Source organism: Mauremys reevesii, linkage group 23 (assembly GCF_016161935.1).
Source record: "Mauremys reevesii isolate NIE-2019 linkage group 23, ASM1616193v1, whole genome shotgun sequence".
Classification (NCBI taxonomy): Eukaryota; Metazoa; Chordata; order Testudines; family Geoemydidae; genus Mauremys; species Mauremys reevesii.
In genome coordinates, this window is record NC_052645.1 from 13,625,691 (window position 1) to 13,652,079 (window position 26,389).

The window sequence follows — 26,389 nt, forward strand, 5'->3', positions numbered from 1 at the left end:
GGAATAAAGATATTTTGGAACTGATGCCGGGAGCTCAAAAGGTTCAGCTGCACTAGAGAACTGGTGTCACAAGAACCTGCAGTACGTGTAACACCTCTCACATCTGTGCTCAGCCCTGTTTAAATTGCATTTGCTCTGAGTAAGGTTCATCATTGCACTCTTTGTTGGCTTGCTACGCCGTTGCAGTGTCACTGGACACTTTGTTCAGCTGCATCGCTGCAATTGGCCCTCCCAACACTGAAACTTGAGAGTTTTTGCCTTTTACAAGGAGAAAACTGGACAAAGCAGCAGATAGGGGTCTTGTGCCGGGAACTGTGATGCAGAGCACTGTGGGCACCTTGTGGTCTTGCAGGCTGAAATGGTGCCGTTTCCCAGGCTCTTCCCACCCTCTTAAATGTTGCCTGGTCCTGTGCTAGAATTTTCCTGCTAAAAATTAGCCACCTTTGCAACTGCTGGTGGGAGTGATATAATAGCCGGGACTCCAAATCTGGCTATAGAACTACTCTGAGCAGTGGTAGACAACATGGGGCTTAATGCCCAGCACCTGCCTCTGAGCCCCACGGACACCAGTGCTCCCATTGGTGGAGCTGTGCCCAGTGAAAAAACAGGCGGGAAATCGGAGCAAAAAATTCCCTAGTGAAGACGAGGCCCTTGTGACCAAGATGTGGCCCAGATGCACCCTGCCCTGAAGCTGTAGTAGGGAGTGACTTACTGCAATAGAGAGACCTCTTCCTATGACTCCTCACGTTATTGTGCCAGCTTTTAATGTGTTGGAACAGAGACTCTCACCTTATTGACTCAGCCCTGGTCCCGCAGGCTTTTCACTCTCAAAAAATGGCAAGGAGATCGGCACTCCTCCTAGGGGGCTTGTGTTGCTCTGGAAGGGGAGGATCTGCGGCCTGGACTCCGTTTCCCTCTGTCTAGATGACTTGACCTTCCTCAATGCCCAGTGAAATTCAGCTGTTTAAAGATACAATCTGCCTATCCCAGCTATTGCTGGTCCCCGTGGCCTTTGCTCATCCTGGCAGCTGGAATTCGTCAAAAGCTCTGAGTAACGGTTCCTTAAAAGACTGATGTTTTACGTGCCTCGGGGGTGGGGAGTATATTTCTCTGGGTGGCTGAGTTACAGTAACCGACACGAGTTCTCTCCTGTTCTGTGGTAACTCGAAAGCTTGGACTCATTCATAGCAGGAGGGGCTGGCCTGATATGATTAACATGGTTCTTTATCTTCTCCAAAGTGACTGGGTCTGGGCAAGTTGCTTTGTCATGTGGGTTTGGTTTCTTGTAGGCGGTAAGACTGTAGCATGTGAAGTTCAGCAAACTGTATCAGGTACCTGTTAATCTGCTAATAGGGGAAACTCCACCTCCTTTAATCCATTAGCGGCTTTGTTTGCGGTAGTAAAAGAAGGTGTGAAAAGCAAGGGAGTAGTGTATTGTTATAAGGTGGGGTCTCTTTATGAGCATATTTCTGGACTTTTTTTTTATTCCTGGAAGGAGTGGTGAATGAGAGAGAGGAAAGATCATCATATTTTGGGGAGCTCGCAACAAATCTTCATAGCTGTTAAACGGAAAACACCATTGCATCCTACCTTTCAGAGCATGGGTGGCCAGCCTGAGCCTGAGAAGGAGCCAGAATTTAACAATGTACATTGCCAAAGAGCCACAGTAATATGTGTGCAGCCCCCGCCCCGGCTCCCAGCACCTCCTGCCCACCAGCAGCCTTCCCCTCCCTCCCCACACCTTCCGATCAGCTGTTTCATGGCAGGCAGAAGGCTGGGGGGAGGGGGGAAGCGCAAGGACATGGCAGGCTCAGGAGAGGGGGCATGGCCTGTGGCAGAGCCAGGAGTTCCCGGCACAGTGGAAAGGCGGCACCTGTAGCTCCAGCCCCAGAGTCGGCGCCTATACAAGGAGCCGCATGTTAACTTCTGAAGAGCCACAGGTTGGCCACCCCCGTTCCATAGGCGTTCTTTTGAATTCAGTGCAAAGGCAAGACGTGCCTGGTAGCTTTGGTCACTGCCAAGCAGTTGGACACTTAACATGAGCTTGGGTGGGTTTCCACTCTGTATTCAATGTTGTGGGCCCAACGCTCAGGCAGTGTAAATCAGCCAAGAATCTGGCTCAGTATGAGAAAAGAGAGCCCAAGGTCTGTACGCAGGCTAAATGGGAACATTTTAGGAAGGTTGTTTCCTACGAGTCTCAGTCCAGAGTGAGTTACACAGGCCAACGTGTCTTCCCTAGACTGTAGCCCAGTGCCCCGTGCCTGTATAAAGAGCTGCTTGATGGAGTGCAGCAGGCAGCAATTCCGCAGACAGGGCTAGAGCCCTGTATTTTTCCCTTCACCCGCCCAAATCATCTGTTGGTCTGAATGTCAGTAACTGGGGCTGATGTATTCCGTGCCCACCCTTTGCGGAGTGCAAATGGCTAGAAACTACAAGCCGGGATGTTGACGCTAGTAGATCTTATCTAGCTTCTGAATGGGCCCACTGCATGAGGTGGTTCAGTGAGTTCACGGTTCATTTAGATGATTGAATCTCTCTGAAATAACACTGATTGCTGCTTAGCAGCCTAGGGCAAAGTCCAAGAGCATTAGGGAAAGTTCGGACGGAGCTTGCGTCCTTCTGGCTCAGGACTTGCTTTTTGGTTTTCTTTCCCTTTCCTCCTCCTCCTCCTTCAGCGAGGCTTTTTGGGTGAATTCTGGTTCCAGAGCCTTTGATTGGTACTTTCTCTTGGCCCTCAACTAACGTCAGTGTTTTTGGCAGAGCACCAGCCCTCATGTACATCACCCTGGGGAGGAGAGCTGCAGTGGGGGGAGAAGCCAAGACGTTTGGAGGTGGGGGTGTGATGGCTTCCCAGAACAATGTGGTTTGGGGCTCATCCCTCTTTAAATAAGGGTTTGGGGGGTGGGGCAGGTGATTGAGTGACCACATGTGATTTAACGAATATAAGTGTTAAGGTCTTAACTGCAGGGCGGACATGAGCATTGGTTTTGGTTTATCGTTAGGTATAAAACCACTAGCTGTTTAGTTCCCTCAGGGCAAGTCCAGTCTCTGTCTCTACCCCAAAGCGTCTAGGTTACTGCTGAGTGCCTGGTGCTGCTGTGGCTGCATGAGCCCTAGGTCTGTCTTTGACTTTTGTTGGGCCGGTTGGTCCCATTTGCCACCCTGCCTAGTGGAGGGATGTGGATTTTTGAGATAGAACTCTGTTAAAGCAGCTGGGCATAACATTCCGCAACGTCATAGGAAGCACTTTTGAATTCATAGCCACACCTGTGTCTGGGGAAGATTAGGTAGGGGGCAGGGGATGTCTTTCAACTGACACTTTTCCAGGATCCTCATCCCAGAGTGAAGAACACTGGAAACTCACTCAGTATCTGGATAAATGAGTAACTGGAGGGAGGGGTTCGGGAACAGCTCTGGAACAGCTCTGGAACAGCTCTTTGCCTCGCCCGGACGTGAAGTTGTTGGGGGAAACGAGGAATCACTATGGCAGGGGAGTTGGGGGATGGGATTTCTCTGCTTTCCCGCCTCCACATGATGCTAGCCATGAGCTGGTAGATGAGTCCCAGATGCTTATTCCACAAATCCTCACTCCAAAATGTACAGGATTTTAATTAAGAGTAATCTCTTGCATTTCTGTGGATCTCAAGGCACTCGTAAACGCTAATTAAGCCTCACAGCTCTGGGAGGTGGCGGTATTCTTATGGTGATGCATGAGAAAACAGAGGTGAAGTCACTGTACCCTTGGAAACAGTCAGCCAGCAATGGAGCTGGGGATAGTACTCGGGAGGAGTCCTGACTCCCAAGCCTATGCTCCACCTGCCAAAGAACATTTCCCTCCCCTGTTATATGACAAGTTGCTCCACAGGAGTAAAGAAATGTATGTGCATCAGAGACGTCCCCCAGCTTAGACCTTACAAGGGCTTGTCTGTTCTTCCTAGCACAGAAACCATGCGTTCTCCTACTCAGTTCAGACAAAGACGGTACCACGCTAGCGGCAGCTTCCCACCCCCACTCTATCCTCTGCCTTTTCAAGTTCGTAGCTTCAGTCTGGTGGAAATTTTGTCTTTTCCTAATGCTGGGGAAAAAAGGAAACCAGTGCACTGGTTAGTTCATCGGGGAGCAGGCCCCTTTCATTAAGCTGGTATGGAAGCGGTAGGGGGGCCAATGGAAGGGTGTTTAAATGGGCGTGGAATACAGTGGTCTTCGAAGGGCCAGCAGAAGGATGAGAGAGAGGATGCTGGGATTCGTAGGTGTAGCTGGACTGCAACTGGATTAGGTACGTGGTTACTGTGGCAACAGGGGCTGGTCATATAAGTACCAAGATTAGGATAACTATTATGAGGGGATCGTGCTTGCTCCCCCTATTAAGCAGTCACAGGCATCTAGCGACTGGATGTTTGTCGACCTCCTAGAGTGACACTGGCTTCAACGCAGCCAACTGTATAGTTGGGCTGATCCCTTTTTGTATAGGGGAGCAAGAGCCTGTGAATCCCTCTGAAAGCAGTAAATAACACTGGGGGAGGGTGTTCCGTCTGCTTGCTGAAATGCATCTACATTTCAGCACTTCTCCCCTCTGTCGAGTCTAGGAAGAGCAGCATCCTCGTTCAGTCTTTTACTGCTGCCTCTTCGGATGGTGTTGACCTGCCAGCTTCGGCCTCCTAAAGAGTTAAAGGTGGCCCTGTTGTGAAGACGCTTGTGTTGCACAGAGACCTGAGGTGTGTGCAGCTGTCTGTCTTGCTGGAGCAAGCTATCTGCAGTGTCCTTCAGAAGGGCGGCCCCAACTGAGCATGCTCCGCTCCCCTCCTGTGTTAATCTATTTTCCAGCTGTTCGCGATGCTGTGTTTGGAACAGCGATGGGTATAGTTCCATGGTGTATTTCCAGTGAGGTGGGAGCCACAGGGTTTTGTTGGGAGCATCGCTGCCTTCGCACTGGCTGAGCTGCTCTGGGATCTGCAGTTTTGCTGCAGACTTAACTTTTTGCTCTTCATTCTGCGCTGTATGCATCAGCTGACTGAGCAGAGACTGTAGGAGGGAACCATGTTTCTCCTTTAAGACTGCATCCAGACTACCCTCCCATCAGAGGACTAAGGACTGCACAACCCTAGTTATAACAGCAAAGGAATAACCACGGTTAATAATTGGGGGTGGGGGGAGTGGTCCAGTCTTCGGGGTCTTCCACTGTCAGTCTGGAACTTGATGACCCGGGGATTTTATTCTTCATTGTGTTTGGTGTCTAGTGTCACCTAGAAGTCACACAAAAGAGCAACATCTTCCTGTCCTTGGTATCCAGCACTCTCTAAAAAGGATTATTGCTGTAAAATATCTGATCTAATGAAAAGCAGCATGGGCTGGTGGGCTGAGCATCAGGATGTCCTGGGTTCTATTCTCAGCTCTGACCGAGTCATTGCATGACCGTGGGCAAGAGACTTCCCCCTCTCTGTGCCTCAGTTTCTCCCATTCTGGAAAAGGGGAACGGTAACTCGTAAGATGTATATGGAGATGGAAGTGTGTTCCCTGCAATAATAGTGGGGCTCGTTATTGAGGTATAGTATCTGTTACTATTACTGAGCTGTCTGCTGGGATTCCAGAAAAAGCGTTGCTTTGGAAGTTAAGGTGGGAGAAGTGTAGGCATTTCTCAGACTTGGGAACTTTTTCTGCTCTAGCCTAATATTTAGCTTCCAGCCCATTTTGCAACCTCTTCCTGCTCAATCTGTTGCCAAATCCGACCTGTTCCATGGCACTGGGTGGATTCTTTTTGATTTGATGAGTAGCTATAATCCAGGCTATCTCTGTCAGCAGCCCAAGAGACAGGATATGGCCTATTAGATCAGAATCCTGAGGCTGCATCTGACTGTGGCTGACAAGCTGTTCATGCATCAGTGGGTGGTGGAGAAAAAAATAAATGATCCAGATGCTGTCCATGGATGGGGTAGGAGAGTGCACAAAGAATACTTTTCAGACCAGGGCCGGCTTTAGGCACTGCGGGGCCCTATTCAAAGAGCTGCTGCTGAAGTCCTGCCACTGTGTTCGGCGGCAGAAGGAACCTCCGAGGAAATGCCGCCAAAGACAGCCGCCAGACTTCAGCGGCAGCTCCTTTGGGACGGCGTGGGGCCCGATTCCCGGGAATCGGTTGAATCGCCCTAGGGCCGGCACTGTTCCAGACCGCCCCTCCCTGGGCAGCTATGTACAGCCAGATTGCCTCGAGAGAGAGGAAGCCTGGCCCAGGGGTTAGGCCTAGGACTTGGGAGATCTGGGTTAAATTCCCTGTTCCACCATAAACGTCCTGTGTGACATTGGGCGAGTCACCCAGGCCTAGATCCATAAAGGTCTTCCACTGAATTCAGAAGTTAGGAAACCTAAATACCTTTGTGGATCTGGGTCTCAGTCTCTCGATGCCGAAGTTCCCTATCTGTAAAATGGGGATAACTGCACCTCTGTGTCCCACGAGGCGGTTGTGAGGGTTAAAGATTATGGAGCGCTTTGAGAGCTACTGATCAATAATAAATACCACCAAGCCTGGATAGCACTTTTATCTTAGCTGCAGTGGTACAAATGTTAGCTCTAGTTAAAAGATCACCTCCTATCACCACCACTCACCTCCTGCCATAGTGAGGGGCCAGTTTATGATGGTGTCCACTGGTAGCAAACATGACGAATAAGTGTGAGATCTGTTTTTCATTTTTCAGCTCCCCTCCCCCCATTTCTTCTCTTGTGTCACCTGGGGCGTTCCCTTCCCAGGTTTGGATTCAGCCCGAATTTGACTTCTTAGAAAGTTTGAGGAGAATCAGCGTAAGTTTTCAGAGTCATTAGTGAGTAAAGAAAGCAGACATTGGCTGACATCAAGCAGCTGCATAATGCTGATATTGGACTTGGCTTATTTAACCTAATTCTCAGTGCCAAAGGGAAAACGCCCCATGCCGTTCTGTCGAAAAGCAGATCAGTCTCTCTAAAGTTATTTTATTAATATTTGCACAGCACTCCACTTTCAGATGTCAAAGTGCTTTACCAGGGAGCTAGGCTCCACTCCTGCAGTGGGTAGCACACCGGTGGGCTTCGCCAGTGGGCCTTTGCCTGAGCAGAGGGTCCCTCACTGCTAGTCTGCCCCCATGTGATCAAATGGAGGTGCAAGGCCTTAGTCATAAACATTTTAAAATCGAGTACTTGGACTTGCTCAGTGGAGCCGCGTCTGTTTGCCTTTCAGTGGCAGGCTGACAGTAAATCTGTTTAGAACATGGGGCATCTAGTGAAACTCATCAGCGTGAGCTGTGTCTTCAAAGCAACACCTAGACGGCCAACTCGGCGCAGGAGCACGTCTATCTCAATGCAAAGTGCTGGTGGAGACAGGGCACAGCTAATTTATTACTTTGACTAGTTGCATCGAGGCAAGTGCCAGGATGGGAATGTAGGGTTGACTTTGACTAACCGCCCAGGTAAAAACTACCTGTCCCTTGCCTCCACTAAAGTTTTACATTGAGAACGATCTTGAGTTACCAGTCTCAGTGTAAAATCCACACCTCTTTTGGCAGCGACAGTACAGCCTCTGAGGCGTCCTTAATTGCTTAAAAGATCATAAATTTTAGGTGCGAGGCATTTAAGGGCAAGAGGAGATTATGCTGCTGTTCAGTTTCCCTGAAGTGAATGTTGAGAGCTCTGGTTGGGAACTTGAAAAAAATGAGCGTCTGCCTTACCCCTAACCTGACCACATTGCATATGGGTAAGAGTTGCTCTGTCTGTCTCCTTAAATGTATCTTTAACTTCTGTTTGCCCATATGTGCCGGAACACATGCAGGACGTGACATGGCCAAGTCAGTGTTTAATAGAAACCTCTATCTTTTGGATTTCCTTTTCCTTGATTGTTTGATTTCTCAGCCCTAATGTTGACTCAGCTTTCTTGCATTTTATAGTTTTTATGGCATTTGACGTGTCTGATAGCAAGAGTCATTAGCCCCAGAGATTTCCCCCCCATGCAGTGTTCTGCCAGCAGCCTAAATGAAATGAACTTCATACGCTCCTGTGTAAGCTGGCTTGCTGTTAATGCTCCTAGCTCATTAGCAAAGGAAGGCTGTTTACTCTTCTCAGGCATCCTGGGTGAGTCACTTTGTAATAGCTTTGCCTGAGGAGATCCTTCCCATCTGGGATTTTTCCTATGGAGACTTTAAATAAATAAGTCAGGCTTCTGTCCTGTGCTGCAGCGAAAAACTATTTACTTCTGAAATCAGGACGCCAAGGAGCAGCAATGGTCTCCAGTGTCAGTTGCGTTCATTTGAAATAGGCTGCTGGAATGTAGGTTCTTTGGGGCTGGGACCATCTTTCTGTTCTGTGTTTGTATAGAGCCTGTCATCACGGGGTCCTGTCCGTGACTGGGGCTCTTAGATGCTGCCACAATACAAATAATCAGCGCTTAATTTTGTGCCAGGGCTTGGGGGGTTTGTAGCCCCAGCACCGCTGGGCTTGCTGCAGCTGTTACGAAAGTTTAAAAAAAAACAAAAAACCGGCCTGAGCCCTGGCACGTCTTTCATTACAAATTAAGCACTGCAATAATTAATATTTGACCTGAACTAGATGTGCCCAATTCTGTATGCTGACAATCCATGCGCATCGTACATCTGGATTTGCCGGAGATCAGCATTAACCTGGGCCAGGTATTAAATTTGGATTGTTAAAATAAATGGAGCCCTGACTTGATTTGTTGTTTGGCATTTTACAGCCAGTTCCATGTCTTTGTCTCTTACCCTATTTTGTGCTTGCATCCCAGAGCCCTCTCCACACATTGTACAAACAGGAATTGCTTTGCTAGGCTGCCGAACGCAGCAGGGGCTGGAGAGCACACAACGCAACAGGAAGTGAACAACACGCCATCCATTTGAAATCGCAGGAGGATTGGAGAGCAGCAAAACATAACATCTGTATGCCCGAATGAACCCATGCTGCGTTCAATCCTGAGATGACACATAGCTTGTATAACCCTTATGCAACACCTTCAGCAGTTGAGCAAGCCCATGCAGTCTGTAAATATCCCCCATGGAAAGTACCAGGCCCTCCATGCAATGCTAGACTGCTCATGTTACCCTGAAGGGAACAGAGATCTAAATTGTTGTTCAGTCCTGGGAGGCCAGAAGAGAATTGGCGTTGAAGTCTAGGGCTGTGTCCTGGGCCGAAGCTATTGGTAGCAGAGCAGGTTCTGCATTCAAAGGTAGAACCTCTGCCTCTTCTTAAAGGAGCTTGGAGAATGAGCTCCAGCGGTGGCCTCTGTCCTTTGTACGCCGCAGCTGTATCGCACTCCCATCTGCGACATACAGCACGCAGAGAGCTTGAGAGAAGACGAGAGCTTCTAACGAGGCCGGGGAAGGTTCCCTTGGTAACAGCAATGAGCAAGTGATGTGAATGGGTGCTGGGGAACCTTACCTCTGGTGTCCCGTGCCTGCTTCACTTAAGGGGAGAAAGATTTACATAATTTTTTCTTGAACGATCCCCACCCAGCTGGGAGGTGAGGATGCTGCAAGCTTTTATAAAGCTTGCTCTAGTTTGTTTTAATATTGGATTAGCCTCTGCCTTTCAGAGGGTGGCAGTTCTTAGGCTGGGAATCCTGCTCCAATGGGATGATAATCAGAAAGCCAATTGTCACCTTTCGCCTCCTGCCCACGAAATACCTTGGCGCTCTTCACTGAATGAACGAGGCCCTGCAGGCTTCGCAAAGTTCCCCTGGCAAGCTTGCTGCTTGGCACGTGTTCTTATTGGGGTAAACGGTACCGGAAAGCTGCCTTGCCCCAGCTGATGTGGCTGCTTAGCCCTTGAGGAGCAATCTGCCTCTGCAGAGTTCCTCTGGAAGAAATCAACCCTCGCAGCTTCACTCAGAGGTTCCAGGGAGGTAAATCCCATCCCCACTTTACAGATGGGGAAACCGAGGCACGCAGACACGTGACTTGCCCAGAGGCTCACAGGAAGTCTGTCGGAGATGGGGTGAGAAGTCAGGTGGTGTTCGAACTTTGGCCACAAGCCTGCACTGCAAGGGCCATTCTCTCCCACTCACTGCCCTGCCTCCCTTTCTCACATCAGGCCTGGTGCACTATGGTGGGGGTGCTCGCCACTCCAGCAATGGGTACGCTGCTGCCATAACTCTGTTTTTACCCCCTCCCCTCCCCACGACGCACTGGTCTAATGTTCCTTGCTTTCCCGTCGTTGGCGGGCTGAGGCTGGTAATTGTCTCCATGGGATCACAGCAGTAGCCCGGTAGACATAAGCTTTGGTGCGCTCTTAAGGAGAGAAGAAGGTGGGGAGGGAACGTGTTGAAATTCAGCAAGATCAAAGGCATAATTAATGCGCAGCCCATGCAAGTTTATTTTTAGGGCTTCACAGAAAGGCGGTGGGTGTTTAATTCGCACTGGCACATGGACGCTCCAGATTAATGGAATCCTGAGAGCTACAGGGACAAAGTGAGAGACACTGAATTGTTGGGGGGAGAGAGTATTATTCAGTACTTGAACATATTTCGCAAGTGACACCTGACTGACTCACTGCAGGTTTCTTGCAATGCATGTACTTAAGCCCTGATCTGGCTAGGGCTGATGTACGTTAGATCAGCGTTTCTCAACAAAGGTCTATGGACTGGTGCTGGTCCATAGCAGCCTCCTTGCCGGTCCCTGAGATTTCCCTCACACAGTTCAGGAAGGCAGCAAGCCCGTCCCTAGTATCAAAAACGTTGAGAAACACTAATACCCTATGCAGTGGAAGTACAAACCTTTTCAATCCTCTGCTTTAACGTCTCTCCTGGGAAACAGACAGGTGTTTTAAAGAACACCATCTCGACGTGGCTTAGGGCTTATTTTTTGGCACGCTGTGCAGGCAGGGTGTGACAACAACGCTGCGCTGCTGCCTGCAGCGCGCTTCATGCCGCCGCGCCCCCAAGCCCCAGCCCCAGCCCAGCGCCCCCAGCCGCCCCCGTCGCTCCCCACAGGGAGCTGAGGAGGAGACAGCGCTGGGAGAGTTTTCCCAGCGCTGGCGCTGGCGCTGCACTAGCGCTTCAAAGCGCTGCCGCGGCCAGCGCTGCCGCGGCAGCGCTTTGAAGTTTAAGTGTAGCCATAGCCTTAGGGTAAATGAGAGACGTGGCTGTGTCTGGTAGTGGCAGCGGAAGTGGGCGAGCGCCAAAAGCCACGTGTTCTGTCACTAGCAGGGTCAGGGACCCGGGTAGACTCCACTGCCACCCCTGCTTTTTATGCAAGGCAGAAACCAGGTTGGTTTTAGCCTTATAGCCCCAGGGCCTGGTTGGCAAAGGTGCTGATCATCCGCAGCTCCAGTCAGTCCCTGGGGGGGTGTTTATGCTGCGAGTTTCGGAGCCTGGGTCAGGCTGCAGCATTAAAAACAGCAGGGCAGACATTCGGGCTTATGCTGGAGTCCAGGCTCTGAGACCCTTCCGCCCCCTATGGGGTCTGAGTCCCAGCTCCAGCCTGAGCCCAAATGTTTACACTGCAGTTTTGTAGCCCCTAACCTGGGCCAGCCACATGTGGGTCTTTTACTGCTGTGTAGACAAATCCCAATAGCTCATCACCTCTGGAGGGGCCCGTTTCCTAGGGCGGGAGATGGAAGTACCATGCAGCACGGTCGCATTCCTGTTGTATGTTACTGCCTCAGTGTGCCTAACATAGGAGCTGAATGATTCCCCCCACTCCTCCCTCTATTGCCTGCTAGCAGATGCGAAAGGCAGGGGATGCTTTTTCCTCCTCTCCAGAGCCTCAGCCGCCTTCTGCCTTCCCGTCCCCGTCAGACTCTTAGATTGTGTGTGACAATGGCAGGTCTGGTACATGGCGATTAATTGCAACTGTCTACAAGTAATTCCACTGGATGTGCCGCCTTGGCAGCTGGTGTCAGAGGTAACCGCATGCATCGGGGGACTGGAAATGGGGTTAAGAGCCTCTGGTCTCCGGGTCTCTGGTTAAAAGCCGACCCAGGGCTTTAGTGACCGGATGACTGTCTGGCCTGCGTGACATGAATTGGACAATGGCCAAGTGTCCACCTCCTGCAGCTTTACTGTAACTGGCGCCCCTTGGTCCCCTCGCTAGCTTCAGCAGAGGCCATGGGCTGAAGGGGCCACACGGACCGAACTCCCCCTCACAGAGGGACGGTTCCACACTTGCAGGTGCTTCGGCCTTGAGACTCATGGGCAGGGCAAGACATTTGCACCGTTGCAGCCTTTGCCTTCGCTGTTCTGTTCTCTGGGGCTGTCAACCCTACGTTTTCTCCCAGCACTAAAATTTACTCATTTAAAAAAAAAAGTCTCTTGGTCACACGCATCCACCCCCAAAAAGGCACCAATGCTCTGGGGCTGCTTACTCAGAGGAAGGCGCTCTAATGGGTGGGGGTGGGCAGGAGCCCCTCCCCTAGAAGCAGCCAGTTGGCACTGGTGCAATGGTTGTTCTGGGCCGAGCACCCTGAGAAATGAAGCAGGAGCACGAAGCGTTTTCCCTTCTCTCCTTCGTTTAGACGTAACTGCCTCTGAGGTCTGCAAATGCCCCTTCTGCTATTAAGTATCAGAGGGGTAGCCGTGTTAGTCTGGATCTGTAAAAGCAGCAAAGAATCTTGCATCCGACGAAGTGGATATTCACCCACGAAAGCTCATGCTCCAAAATGTCTGTTAGTCTATAAGGTGCCACAGGATTCTTTGCTCCTTCTGCTATTGGAGCTTTGCAGCGTCACAAAGTCCCAGAGCCCAACCCCAGGCTGGCTAGTTTCATGTTGTGGGGATGGAAATAACCCCTACCCCACATCAGAGCTCTGCTGCCGCTGCGCAGTGAGGGAGTGGCTGCAGTTTGGAGGCGCTGGAAGCGAACGTCATTTTAAGTCTATTTCCGTCCTTTAGGCCTGTTCATTGTAAATCCTATAAACCTGGGGGGGTGTGATCCACTCTAGTGATCAGAGCAAAGTGCTGACTCACTGACCGTCAGCCACGCGCTCGAATTTGTGCCTTTGCCATCCCAGTGCTCAAATCAGGTGAAAGCCGCAGGATGTCCCGGCGGAGCAGAGGCTGTGTCTGAGCCCTGCATTCCCAGCTGAACTAGGCAGTTCTGCGTTTGCTCGCGCTGCAAGATGCTTGCCTCGCACGGTTGGCTTGGAAGGCAAGAAGGCCCGTCTGCCTGATACACAAGCTGCAGATGTCCTCTTCCCTGCGCCTGACTTGCCGGCTCACTAGTTCACCTTGCAGCTAGGGCACCTGCAGAGATGAAGCCAGGTTGGGTTTTGTTAAAATGGGGGTTAAAAATGTTACTAGTTTATCTCAGCTTCCTTAATTATTACTTTGAAAAGCCTGTCCGAAGTCTGCTAGCCAGAGAACTAAACCTGCTAGCCAGAAGCCAATGGGAGGGGGCTGGGGGGAGACTCGGTATCTCCACCGAGCTCCAGCAGCTCTACTCCTCCTACGCCCCTGGAGAGAAGGGTCCTGAGATCCATGACAGGAGCCTGTCCCAAGGCTCCAGCTCTCATATCTGTCTCTGACTAGTAGGTGACAGATACATTTCAAGTCCTTCCCTGTAGCCACCTGTCGGTTCCCCATTTTGGCCCCCAGATGGGCAGCGTGTTCTGTTTTTCTCCCTCACCCCTCTGGGGCCCTTTAGCCCAAAAGGCTCCTGCATAGCAGGGGGTGCTATTTTTTTCTTGAAACTTTAGGTGATAAGGTGTGGGGAGAAGTGTGTGTGTGTGTGGGGGGGGGGAATGGAGTCATCCTCCCCCATGATAAGCCACAGGGCCTACCTGTGCTGCTGCTTCATTTTTCCAAGCAGTCACCAAGAACAACAAACCTGATTCTTATCACTTCAACTCCTGCCTGCTGGGCTCTGAATATAATGGAACTGACTAGAGCCTTGTTAGCTTTCCTCAAGCAGCCGCAAGGTGAAACCCTGGGCAGCACCAGAGGCACTGGGGCTGCGTCTCTGCAGATTCAGGAGGAAAGCATTGCTCTGGTTCTCGTATGGAAAGTTATCTTTGCAGCCATGTAAGGGCTGCAACTTCTTATATATTTATTTGTAGTGCCTGGGCAGGACCCCATTGTCCTCGACGCCGTACAAACACACCACAAAAAGATGTCCCCTTTCCCAAAGAGCTTTCAATCCATGTAGAAAATCTTCGGTTCGACGACTGATAACTTAGACCTCTTCCCTCACTGGGGAAAGCTTCCTGTTCGCCACGTCACCAAGAACAGATGGTACAGCCATGCGCTCGGAAGAATGAAATGGCCAAGCTGCTAACAAAAGCATGGGATTTCTCATTTAAAATCCGCCTCCGTGCCAGGAAACTGGAGGGTAGCATATGTGCCTCGCGTCTTAACTATAAAGCACTGGGTAAAATCCAGGGAATTGCATCAGTATCCGGAAACTTGGTTGAAATGGTGGTTTAAGAGGATTTTGCACTCTCTGGAGCACTGGTTGGATCTGGTGTAATGATTCCTACGCCAGCGGAAGGGAGTACTGTGGGTGCTGGGCCTAGATGTACAGGGAGCTCGCATCCTGCCCTCCTTCCCCCACGCTCCAAGGTGAGGGTGAGTTCACAAGTTAAAAATAAGTCCCCAACTCAGCTTCCAAAACAAAGCGACCCCGGTCCATGAGGACGTATTGCCCAGTTCTTCGTGCCTGGATGTTTCTGCTGCAGAGGGAGGGCTAAGGAGCAGCTCTGGCCTCAAAAGAGCGGAGGGTCTGCTTCTGAGTTAGTGGCCACTGTCCGTGCTAGAGGTGCTGGGCTCCTTGGGTAGGAGACTGGCAGCCAGGGGTATCAAGGGAGTGTTGCACAAGCCAGCTTGTGCTGGCCTAGTGTCCTTTAGAAGCAGCATTGTGTGGGCAGCGAACTCTCCACCAGGGGCATATTTGGGTCTAGGCTTTGTAAGTCTGAGCAGAGCTGTAGCAGTCAGCAGCTTGAGCCCTGCAGACTAGCAGTGGTGGAGTTTGGGGTGGCCGTAGAGCTATGCCATTAACAAGTAGCCTCTACTGCCCGTGGAAGTTCATAGCTGCTTCTGTTCCCTGGCCTGGAAGTGAACAACAAAGATCTGCCAGGTCATCTTAGTCCATCACCCTCCTATCTGAGCCACTCACATGCATTTGTCTGCAACTGCAAGGTAGGGCAGTGCTAATAGCCCCATTTTACAGATGAGGCACAGAGATGAAGTGACATGCCCAAGTTGTCTCAGAGTCAGTGGCAGAGTAGGGAATAGACTCCATGTCTCCTGGGTCCCAAGCCAGTGCCTTCGCCACAAGACCACCCTTCCTTTAATCAGCAAACGCACGTCTCAATTGTTTGATGCTCACTACTAGGGGAGGGGAGGGGGCTGCCCATTGTAATGTGGCTGCAACTGTCTTCTCTCGCCTAGGTTTCCATGTGATTCCCTCTGTGTCCAACATCGTGCCGGAGAGCTGCCTCCTCATCGTGGTGGGGCTGCTGGTTGGGGGACTCATCAAGGGGGTCGGGGAGACTCCCCCGAGCCTGAAGTCGGACATCTTCTTCCTCTTCCTCCTCCCGCCCATCATCTTGGATGCCGGCTATTTCCTGCCCCTGCGCCAGTTCACGGAGAACCTGGGGACCATCTTGATCTTTGCCGTGGTGGGGACGCTCTGGAACGCCTTTTTCCTGGGCGGGCTGATGTATGCCATGTGCCAGATCGGCGGCACTGGCCTGAATGACATCGGCCTGCTGGCCAACCTGCTCTTCGGCAGCATCATCTCAGCAGTGGACCCGGTGGCGGTGCTGGCTGTCTTTGAGGAGATCCACATCAATGAGCTCCTGCACATCCTGGTGTTTGGGGAATCCTTGCTGAACGACGCCGTCACTGTGGTGAGTGAAGCACGTGTCCAGCTGCTTGTGCGGCCCTGTGGTTGGTCTGGCGGCAGAGCTCCCTTGAGGGCGGCAGAGTCTAGATTGGAGGGCAGGGTGGGTATGATTGGATTAAAAACAGAGGAGTCCTTGGGGCACTTTAGAGACTAACAAATTTATTTGGGCATAAGCTTTCGTGGGCTAGAACCCACTTCATCAGATGCATGGAGTGAAAAATACAGTAAGCAGGTAGAAATATACAGCACATGAAAAGATGGGAGTTGCCTTACCAAGTGGGGGGTCAGTGCTGACGAGGCCAATTCAATCATGGTGGATGTGGCCCATTCCCACCAGTTGACAAGAAGGTGTGAGTATCAACAAAGGGAAAATTATTTTTTGTCGCGACCCAGCCACTCCCAGTCTTTATTCAGGCCTAATTTGATGCGGTCAAGTTTGCAAATCATTTCCAGTTCTGCAGTTTCTCATTGCAGTCTGTTTGTTTTTGAAATATTTTTGTTGAAGAATGGCCACTTTTAAGTCTGTTAGTGAGTGTCCGTGGAGACTGAAGTGCTCTCCTACTGGTTTTTGAATGTTACAGTTCTTGATTTGTGTCCATTTAGTCTTTGGCCAAACCAGACGCAAATGTACATGGCAGCGGGGCATTGCTGGCACATGATGGCATGTATCACATTGGTAGATTTGCAGATGAACGAGCCCCTGATGACCATGATGACCTGTTGCCATGATTGGATTAGATGCTTGCTAAACCCTGACGTACGAGTTGCACTGACTTGGATCTCCCCATAGACTCTGACTTGGAAGGGGGGTGGTTGTGGGTGGGGGTTAGGTGACCACCTACACTGCAGCCTGGGGTGTGACTTGCAGCTTGTGTAGAGTTGCTGAGGCTTGCTGTGCTCTAGCTAGCTAGCGAGCGGTGAGGACGTGGTGGTGCACACTTCAGCGCAGGCTGCACAAGCGAGTGCATACCGGGTGTGGGGTGTCAAGTGAGCTTGTGCAGTCTCTGCCACCAGGTCCTCACTGCTATGTGCTATGTGTGCTGCAAATCAACCCCCCCTTCCCCACTCCCTCCGCCTCGGTGTAGACGTAGCCTGAGTTGCATGTGGGTGATGATACTGTTAGCCCTTCTGGAGATCTCGGGTAAAGCATGTTGGGGGTTGGGGGGATGACACTGAGCACAGACTGGGCAAGGGAGGTGCCTGAGGTCAGGGGCAGGAATAGAAGTTGGGTCTCCGTTGGCAGGGCCGTGAGCGTACCAGTGGGGCTCCTTGGTGCTGTGATAATAGCAATCGTTAATAGTAGTGTCCCCCACCGTTTCCGCTCCCGTTACACTCCTCTCTGAACTGATCCCTGGCAGCGCTGATGCCCTCTGGTTGGGGGAAGTGGGCAGCGGGTGGGGGCAGCTGGGATTTTCGGCTGTTTGGTGGAAGTGGTGCATCTATCCCTGTCTGCAGGCTGCAGCGGGGGCTGGAGAGGAGCCAGACCGGAAACAGCCTCTGATACACACGCTGTCACTTGATAATGAAGCAACCAGCTACACTTCCCCCCATCCCACCGCAAAGGTTCCTCGGGCTGGAGTTTGCTGGACTATTAACTCTGTTTCTTTGCAGAAAGTTGTACAGTTCCTCCCTGGACCCCGGTCTGAGCAGGGCTTGATGGGAGCCTGTCACTGCCCGGGGCAGGGGCCTCTTCTCTCCTTTCCTGTCCCCGTCCTGCGGCCCGTGCTCACCTCTCCATCCGGATAGATCAACGCTGCCCGGGACTGGGGGGTTTTTGTGTTGGTTTAAACTTGAGCGAGGACGTACACGGTTTAGTGCGCTCAGCCAAGCCTCTAATTCCTCCCTCCCGCACAGTGCCGGAGGATTTATTTTAATGTCTATAGAAAACTCTGCTGAGCTCTCTGATAAGGGCAAAACTGCAAGCTTGGCTAAACTCTCCCACAAGGGCAAGGGGTGACCTGCTTTGCTGTGTGCTGCTGCCTGGATAGGCAGCCATGGGAAAACCTCTCCCAGGGCTGGGCTGGGGTGCAGGTTTATTTTATGCGCTCGGGTCTCACCCGTCTAGCACGAGCTGCCCAGCAGATTGCCTGTGTACTCCCTGCCCCTGGGCTTGCTGGCGGGAGCAGGAGCTCACCAGCAGTCGAGGGGGTAGCGGCGGAAGAGCTTAGTGCCGATTGCTCGTGGGAGAGGAGGGAAGGGAAGGGCGAGGGGATGTTTGACGCTGACTGAAGGGGGTAGATGTTTGGAAACCGTTCAGCAGTTTGCTACATGTATTGGCATCAAAGCTCACCTGGGACTTGGCATCCTGCTCCGAGGCATTTCTGGGACCAGACAGTCCATCTGTGGGGTCTGCGCATAACTAGTGGTCTGCGAGGATCATTCAGAGGAATAGCCAGGCTGGAGAACTAAGCATCTCCAAGGCCCTTCAAACAGGATATTCTGGAACCCTGGTCGGAGCCAGTTCTGACACCTGCCATCACTAGAGAACAGGTGTAAGAGCTCCTGGCTATGGAGATCTGTCTCCGTGTCTGTGGCAACATGGGTGCTAATCATGGAGTGAAATCAGTGTCTCTTAAATTTGTTCCCTTCCAGGGGAGAGGCTGGGCTCAGCTGCTACTTGGGCATGGGACGTGGTTCTGTAAATCGGCTGAGAATGTGCTGCATTGCTAAGCCCTAGAAATCTGGGTCTGCTCTTGCTCTCGGCCAGGGAAAGCACTGACTGCACCGCCCACGCCTGCTTCCTCCTTTGTTAGGTGTTGCGTGCAAAGGGAAATTTCCAGGGCCCTCAGTTATGTGGAGGAAGCGCGGCACCAGAGTCGTGGCCTGTGCATTGGGTGTTCGGTCAGAACGTGCAGTCTGCCAGAGCCTTTGGAACAGGGATGTGAGTCTGGGGAGACTCTTGCCTTCCGATTGCAGGCGCAGACTAACAACCGCTTAACTCTGCGTTTGCAAGAGCACTGGCTGCATCCTTTGGGGGCGGGGGGGGTCTCTCAGGGTGAGCCAGCGGTTAGGCCTGTTGCAGGAGGCTTCACTTTCACTTTCAACATTTATACAGAGCCCTTAGCAGGGCGACTTACGAGCTCCCATAGCTCTGGCTGGTTGCCTGCCACTTGCCATGTGCACACACGCAGGGAGTCTACCTGCCCAGCCCGTCCCTGCAGCCCGGGCAAAGTCTGGACCTGGGGCAGTAAAGGGATCAAATGCCAATTGTCTGCTGGGCCTGGGTTGTTGTGTTTTTTACCGTGCTGATCGTTGCCTTTGTTCTCTTGCGGCCGGGCCCCCGCAGCAAGGGGTCAGGCGCCTGGTCAGGCATGGGAAAGGAGTGGGGTTTGCTGACCCACCCTGGCCTAGGCTGGGTGTATGAGGTTTCTTCCCGCCCTGTATTGGGGAAGGGCCTGCAGCTCTGCAGATAGCACCTTGTCTAACAGGTTTATCCCTCTGTTGGGTGCCCAGGTGCGGCTGGCTGACTGGAGGGCGGGATCATGGCTCTCCCCCCCCACCCCAGACTATGCAGGGCAGAACCAGGCCCTCCCAAGGGGACCTGTTCTGCTGCTGCAATCATTGCGCTTAAGAAGCCTTCCCTCCAGAAGGTTGTTTTAGGATCCAGGCTGTAAAACTGCAGCCCAGTGCCATGGAAACTGAAGCAGGAGCGTCACCGAGCAATAGAAAAGGAAAGAATAGTCAGGATGCTCTAGCTAAGCGCCAGCTGGGGTCTCCATCCTGCCTGAAGCTGGACCTCCCCTGGCTAACAGCGGGCTTGCCCCATGCCTGTGACCCAGGCGGGAAATGAAAGGGAAGGGATCTGCATTCGCCTGGGCTGCCCTGGAGCACTGAGCAAGGGGGTTGGCTATAGGCGGAAGGCTCTCGGGGGCAGGGTTAAGGTCCCAGCTAAGCTACACGCTGGCCCTGTGGGGATTGTGTAGGTAGAGCCCCGAATAGGGTGACCAGATGAGAGGAAGAAAATATCGGGACACTTTGTGCGGGGTGGGGGGGAGTCACCAGCAAAGCAAAAGGAAAAAAGCCGAGTGCTGCCAACGGAGCAAAACCAGAAAAGAGGCCTGTGAAATATCGGGAGTAACGAATATTGGGACAAACGCCTAAATATCGGGATGGTCCCGATTCTATCGGGATGGTCCCGATTCTATCGGGACGTCTGGTCACCCTAGCCCCAAAGAGCAAGAGACTGGCCTTTAATATAATCTTCGGGGTCTCTTCTGGCAAGGTGCGGACCCTTCCCCGTACGGATATTGGGAGCCTTTGGCAGGGAAGACAGAGCAGCGCCCCAGGGAATGAGCTAGGGCTCTGGGCCTGGCTGTTGCCAAGGGAAATCCCGGTCCAAGGGCCGGCTGTGAGTGCAGGCAGTGTCCGGAGGCTAGTGCTGCGGACAGCAGAACGCCTCCCGCTTTCTTCTGCGCTGCTTTTGGGTACAATGGCTCTTACTGTACGTCCCGTCTGTCCGCGTCGGAGCGTGGCTGCTCAGTAGCCTACCCAGGGTCATCGGGAACCTGAGATGGAAGCGAAGAGGGAGGTGTCGTGACTGTCCCGCTGTCTGCCCTGCGCTGCCTGAGACTCCCTGCCCCACAGGCTCTTAACGGCTCTTGCTGGGCCTTGGGGAAGGCACCAGCTCTTTGCACTCATGGCCGCCTGGTTCTGGGGCTAACACTGCAGCTGACAGTACTTAGCCCTTTGCTCTGCTGTGGGTGCCACGGTACTTTGAGCTGAATCCCATGGCCCTGAAAGGCGTCTCGGCTCCGCTGGGTCTGGCTAACGGAGCAGCCCCAGTGTGCACTGACTAACCAGGCAACCTTGTGGCTGCAGCTGAGATGGCAGACCTTGAGCAGGGGTTTGTGGATTTTCACGGTCTCCAACTTGCTGTTACACCTTGCAGCCCAGGGGAGCTTCTGACTTTTCAATCTCCGTGGCCCGGGGGGACCCCACCCTTGATCTTGTCCATTTTAGATTGCAAACTCTTGGGAGCGGGGGCTGCGTCTCGCTGTGCTAGGAGCTGTACAGACACAAGGAGGCCTGTGTTGCACGCCGGGCCCTCCTGGAATGAAAACCATTAGAGCCGCGAGGCTTGCTTTGGAGAGCAGTGCGCCCTGCAGGCAGGGTGCTGAGATCAAGTGAAGCACCAATGAACCAGAAGGGAAGGTGGCCCGGAGGGCTGGTTTCTCCCCCCCACCCGTTCCCAGCTGCTGCGTCCCTGGGGTGTTTACATGTCGCATGCAGCCGAGCGCCACTTGCTTTTGCATTAGATTTGATGGAACAAACATTCCAGGATGGCAATTACCAAAGGGTTTGCACACAGCAGGGCGGGTGCTGGCTATGGAACCAGGGGCTTAGCTATGTTTCCTTGCCATGTCGCAGACTAATGCATAGTCCCTTTGATGCAGATCTCCCGTTGGCAGCCTCTGATCAGGGCTCCCTCAAGGGGAGAGCCCATCCTCCCTGTGCATCACAGGAGCGTGGCTGGCTGCTTGAAATAGTCCTCTCTCTCTCGCCAGCCCCCTGGGCTAGATGGGCCTCTGGTCTGACCCAGTGGGGAGGGATAGCTCAGTGGTTTGAGCATTGGCCTCTTAAACCCAGGGCTGAGAGTTCAATCCTTGAGGGGGCCACTTAGGGATCTGGGGCAAAAATCAGTACTTGCTCCTGCTAGTGAAGGCAGGGGGCTGGACTCAACCTTTCAAGGTGCCTTCCAGTTCTAGGAGATAGGTATATCTCCACAATTTTGGGGGGCAGGGATAGCTCAGTGGTTTGAGCATTGGCCTGCTAAACCCAGGGTTGTGAGAGGAGGCCATTTAGGGATCTGGGGCAAAAATCTGTCTGGGGATTGATCCTGCTTTGAGCAGGAGGTTGGACTAGATGACCTAAGGTTCCTTCCAACCTTGATAGTCTGATTCATTAGGCTCATTCTTATGTTCTCCCTTTCCAGGTGCTCTACCACCTCTTCGAAGAGTTTGCCAACTTAGAGCAGGTGACAGTTACTGACATCATCCTGGGCTTCCTCAGCTTCTTCGTGGTGTCCCTGGGTGGCGTCTTCATTGGCGTGATCTATGGAGTCATTGCTGCCTTCACCTCCCGCTTCACCTCCCACATCCGCGTCATCGAGCCCCTCTTCGTCTTCCTCTACAGCTACATGGCGTACCTGTCGGCCGAGCTCTTCCACCTCTCTGGCATCATGGCGTGAGTACCGGCTGGGCGGGACTGTCGCACTCAGCACATTAATATTCTCTCTGCCTTGGCTTAGTTATCAGGGTTGAGCTGTGTTTGGCCAGGTCTGCACTAGAAAACTAGGTTGGCACAGCTAAGTCACTCAGGGATGTGACATGCGCGCGCGCAACCTAAGTCCCTGGGTAGACAGCGCTGGGTCGACGGTAGAGTTCTTCCATTGACCTAGCTACCGCCTCTCAGAGAGGTGGGTTATTTACACCGACGGGAGAGTCCCTCCTGCCGGCATAGATAGCTGGGCCACTGGAGCATTTTAAGTGTAGACCCACCCTAGTAGAGTGACCAGATGTCCCGATTTTATGGGGACAGTCCTGATTTTTGGGTCTTAAATAGGCTCCTATTACTCCCCCACCCCCTGTCCCGATTTTTCACACTTGCTGTCTGGTCACTCTACTCCCTAGGGACATAACTAGGGATGTAACATTGGCCACACTGGATCAGGCCCCTGATCCATCTACGCCAGTATCTGTTCTCTGATAGTGGCTGCACAGGAAGGTGGAAGAAACCCCGCTGTAGGCAGCTATAGGATAATCTGCGCTTGGGACCATCTCCTCCTGACACCTGTTAGAACTTGTGTTATCCTGACACAGCAGGTTTCGATCCCTCCTGGAGTGCTCTAGTGTTTCCTGCAATAGATCCAGATAGTCTTGTTCTCCGTAGAAACCTCCAGTCCCTCTTTGAATCAGGCCGTGTTCTTGGCCCCAATGATACCTGCTATGGGCTTGCCCCAGTTGAATTGCATTGATTCTGCTAGTGCAGGGCCCTAGCGCAGACTTGCTGAGCTGAGGGAAGCCCGTGTCGTGCCAGTGCAGTGCACCTGCTTCAGAGGCTTGCACTAGAGCTGAGGTTCTCAAACTGTGGGTCAGGGCCCCATTTTAAGGCTTGCTGGGGCTTGGGGCTGAAGCGTGAGGGATTCAGCCCTGGGCGGCGGGGCTCAGGTTACGGGTCCCGTGCCTGGAACTGAAGCCCCAGGGCAGTGGGGGTCCGGGCTTTGGCTCCCCCACCCGGGCAGTGGGAATCAGGCGGACTCAGCCTTCAGTCTCCCCTCCTGGGGTTGTGCAGTAATTTTTATGGTCAGTGAAGTTTGAGAACCCCTGCACTAGAGGAACTGAACTGGAAATAGGGTGTGAGGGGAGTTAACCATTAGAGCGACTTACGGATCCTCCCTTACTGGGAACTCTTAAATCAAGTGGGGGTTTCGCCGTGGCCTGCTCTAGTTCAAGCAGGAAGTAATTCTGGGAAGTCTCCGACTAGTGACGGTAGCAGTCCCTTCCGGCCTTGGAATTGATGAACTGCATCACCATGGTTACCCGAGTGCGAATTTCCTGATCGTCAGCCAGGCCTAAGGTGGTCGCCAGCAAGAGCCAAACCCTGCAGGGATCAGAGGCCTTTCCAGGGTTTTAAATTGCATGGGGACAGGAATTCAAATGTCCATCATGTTGGTTCCAGAAGTGGAAGCTGTCCTGGAGAGTGAGCTTGGGGGTGGACCACTTAATTCCTTCTCAGCGGGAATACTGTTCTGCACTCGGGTAGCACTGTCATCAGAAGGCCTCCAGGCATGTTAGATGGGGAAACTGAGGCATAAGAGAAGTCTTTCTCAAGCGCTCACCAATCAGAGCTAATAATAGAACCCAGGCTCCTGCTCCAGTGACTCTAGCTCTGTGCCAGGCCCGTAGCAGTAGCCATGGTCAGTTTCGTGCCTCCATTCCCACCCTTGGATGGGTGCTGGGCCCCTTAGGGGACATCTCCACTGCGAACCCGCGGCAGCGAATGTCAGAGCTGGGTTTGTAGGGCTAAAAATAGCAGTGTGGGCTGGGGCCCAGACCGTGACATCCTGCGAGCGGGGACAGTCTCAGGGCCCAGGCTCCAGCCTGAAAGTCCGTGGTGCAGTTTTATAGTCGGCTGACTCGGGCTAGCTGGGTGGGTCTCTTATTGCAGCGTAGCCGTGCCCTTCGTGATCCTGGAGAGTTTGCTTTCACTGCAGGTGGCTTGAGCTCTCCTTGTGTCTTACACACCAAGGCTGCTTCTGCAACCTCTCCTGCCCTGCCCTTGGGGCTAGAGAGAGAGGCCTTGCCGCCTCCTTCCCTGTCGCTCCCGCTGTGAATGGAGCCGAATCAGCTGCAGTGTGGGCCTGGTGAGTCACTGCAGTGAGAGGCCAGCGTGCCAGACACAGCATGGTGAGCCCTTTGCTTACAAAGCACCCTGTGCCCCAGCCCCAGCCTGCCTCCAGTCACGTTCCTGAGCCGTGCCCTGCCCAGGAACTCCTCTGCCGCTTTCCTTGGTGGCTGCAGGTGGGTCCCGGACTCCGGCCCCACCTGCACTGGTGTTTGTCCTTTGGGCAGTGCAGCGCCGCCTTTCTCGTATCAGGTCTCTGCTGACTGACCTGCGTGTAATAAAGCCAGAGGTGCTGCTGAGGCCAGCGCTGCTCCCAGGGTGAGGAGCTGAAGACAATCCTGCTGGGTGCTGGTTTCCCTGGGTGCTGTTAAGTCCTCTCCCCTCCTTCTCCCTGCAGGCTCATCGCCTCCGGTGTGGTCATGCGCCCTTACGTGGAGGCGAACATCTCCCACAAGTCCCACACCACCATCAAGTACTTCCTGAAGATGTGGAGCAGCGTCAGCGAGACCCTGATCTTCATCTTCCTGGGGGTCTCCACCGTGGGCGGCCGGCACTACTGGAACTGGACCTTCATCATCAGCACGCTGATCTTCTGCCTCATCGCCAGGGTGTTAGGTGAGGCGCCGGGGCTCTGGTGCCTGCTCCTTCTGGTGGGGTCGCGCTCATGCCCTCGCCAAGCACGGAGACGCCCCCGGAGCCGGAGAGCAGCGGTACTGCCACGGGAAGCTGGCTTCTCTGAGCCCTAGACAGGGGCTGTTGTTATTCTCGTCCTCGCTAGGTAGAGCATGGAGCTGGGAGGCTGCGGTTGCCTGGTTTCTAGGGAGCATGCAGCACTGCAGGGGGGCTGGGAGGAGCACTTATCGGGGCTTCTGGCATTCGCGCCCCAGCACTTGGCCTCTAGAGGACTGGGCTCCAGCCTGCCTTGGGTCACAGGCTGACCCAGGCAAGGGGCCAGACTGGTCCCTAGACACCACTTCCCCCCCATTAGCCCGTGCTCTCCCTTGGGTGAACCGAGCACTGGATTGACTCCTCTGGAGGCCAGAGGGGCCTGTGCATATCCCCAGAACAGGAGCGCTCGCACCGTCGCCGTTCCCCTCTCGGATCTGGGCTGCAGACCCCCCTGGGGAGGCTGCTCAGCCTGGGTGGCCCCTTTCAGCCCTCAGGCAAGGGACAGTTGGGATGTTCCTTGTAGACGCTTGTCCATGGGGAACTGGACTGCGACCTGCCCTGCCCAACCCCTGAGCAGCCTCCAGGTGGGGGTATCTGGCTACTGCCAGCCTGGGCTACGCTCAGACCCGTGGGAGGTTCTAGCATAGGCTGTACCAGACAATACGCTGTGTCTTATTGGCCGGGGATAGGATGGTTAGAGCTGGGGGTTGCAAGCCAAGATTTGGGAGAGGGACCCCCACAGAGCATGGGGGTCCTACCATTGTCAGCCTTTTGCTTTCACTGGAGCACTCTGTGTTTCACCCCTTCCCCCAAGGGAAATGGTTTGTGCTGCATGTGGCTGGTTCCGCTGATGGAATAACATGGCTGACCTTAGCCGGGGGTCGGGGTGTGTGACTGTGACTCTGCTTGTGTAACCTGGAGGAGGTCTGTCCTGTCCTCCCTGCTCGCTCTCCAGGTGTCCTGGGCCTCACCTGGTTCATCAACAAATTCCGCATTGTGAAACTGACCCCAAAGGACCAGTTCATCATCGCCTACGGTGGCCTGAGAGGGGCCATTGCTTTCTCGCTGGGTTACCTCCTGGAGCGCGAGCACTTTCCCATGAGAGACATGTTCCTCACAGCCATCATCACAGTCATCTTCTTCACGGTCTTCGTGCAGGTAGGTGGAACTCCCCTTCCTGGCCTTGCTGCCTGGCCAGGCACCCTGACAATGTGACGATGGGCGTCACTCAGGAATGTTGGTTCCCTGGCGCTTCTGGCTGAGGAGCAGATGTTTGGGTCCGTGGCTGCTGTCGAGGATGAGCTGTGAGACAGCCCAGTGACTCACCCTGGCAAGGAATTCTGGATGTTCCTCGCTCTGCTGCTGACTCACTCCATGACTGTGGGCAGATCCCTTCCGCTCTCTGGGCCTCAGCTGCCCTGTCTGTAAAATGGGGTAGTGACACTTGCCTGCCTTTGTCCAGCTCTTCGGGATCACTGGCTGGGAAACGCCGCAGATTTGTCGCTTTGTGAGCTCCGTGATTCTCAGCAGCTTTCAAAGGCCGTGATAAGTCCAGAGTGGCTCCAGCCTCTGCC

At 53.2% G+C, this 26,389-nt stretch overlaps 1 protein-coding gene across 1 annotated transcript in view; it reads left to right on the plus strand.

Moving 5' to 3' along the window:
* SLC9A1 (solute carrier family 9 member A1) overlaps positions 1-26,389 on the plus strand; it is a 53,528-nt gene that overhangs the window by 18,578 nt on the left and 8,561 nt on the right. The window contains exons 2-5 of the mRNA XM_039511453.1: positions 15,347-15,807; positions 21,736-21,986; positions 24,544-24,761; positions 25,771-25,973. Coding sequence (XP_039367387.1) covers positions 15,347-15,807; positions 21,736-21,986; positions 24,544-24,761; positions 25,771-25,973 — 1,133 coding nt within the window. The remainder of the gene's footprint in view (positions 1-15,346; positions 15,808-21,735; positions 21,987-24,543; positions 24,762-25,770; positions 25,974-26,389) is intronic.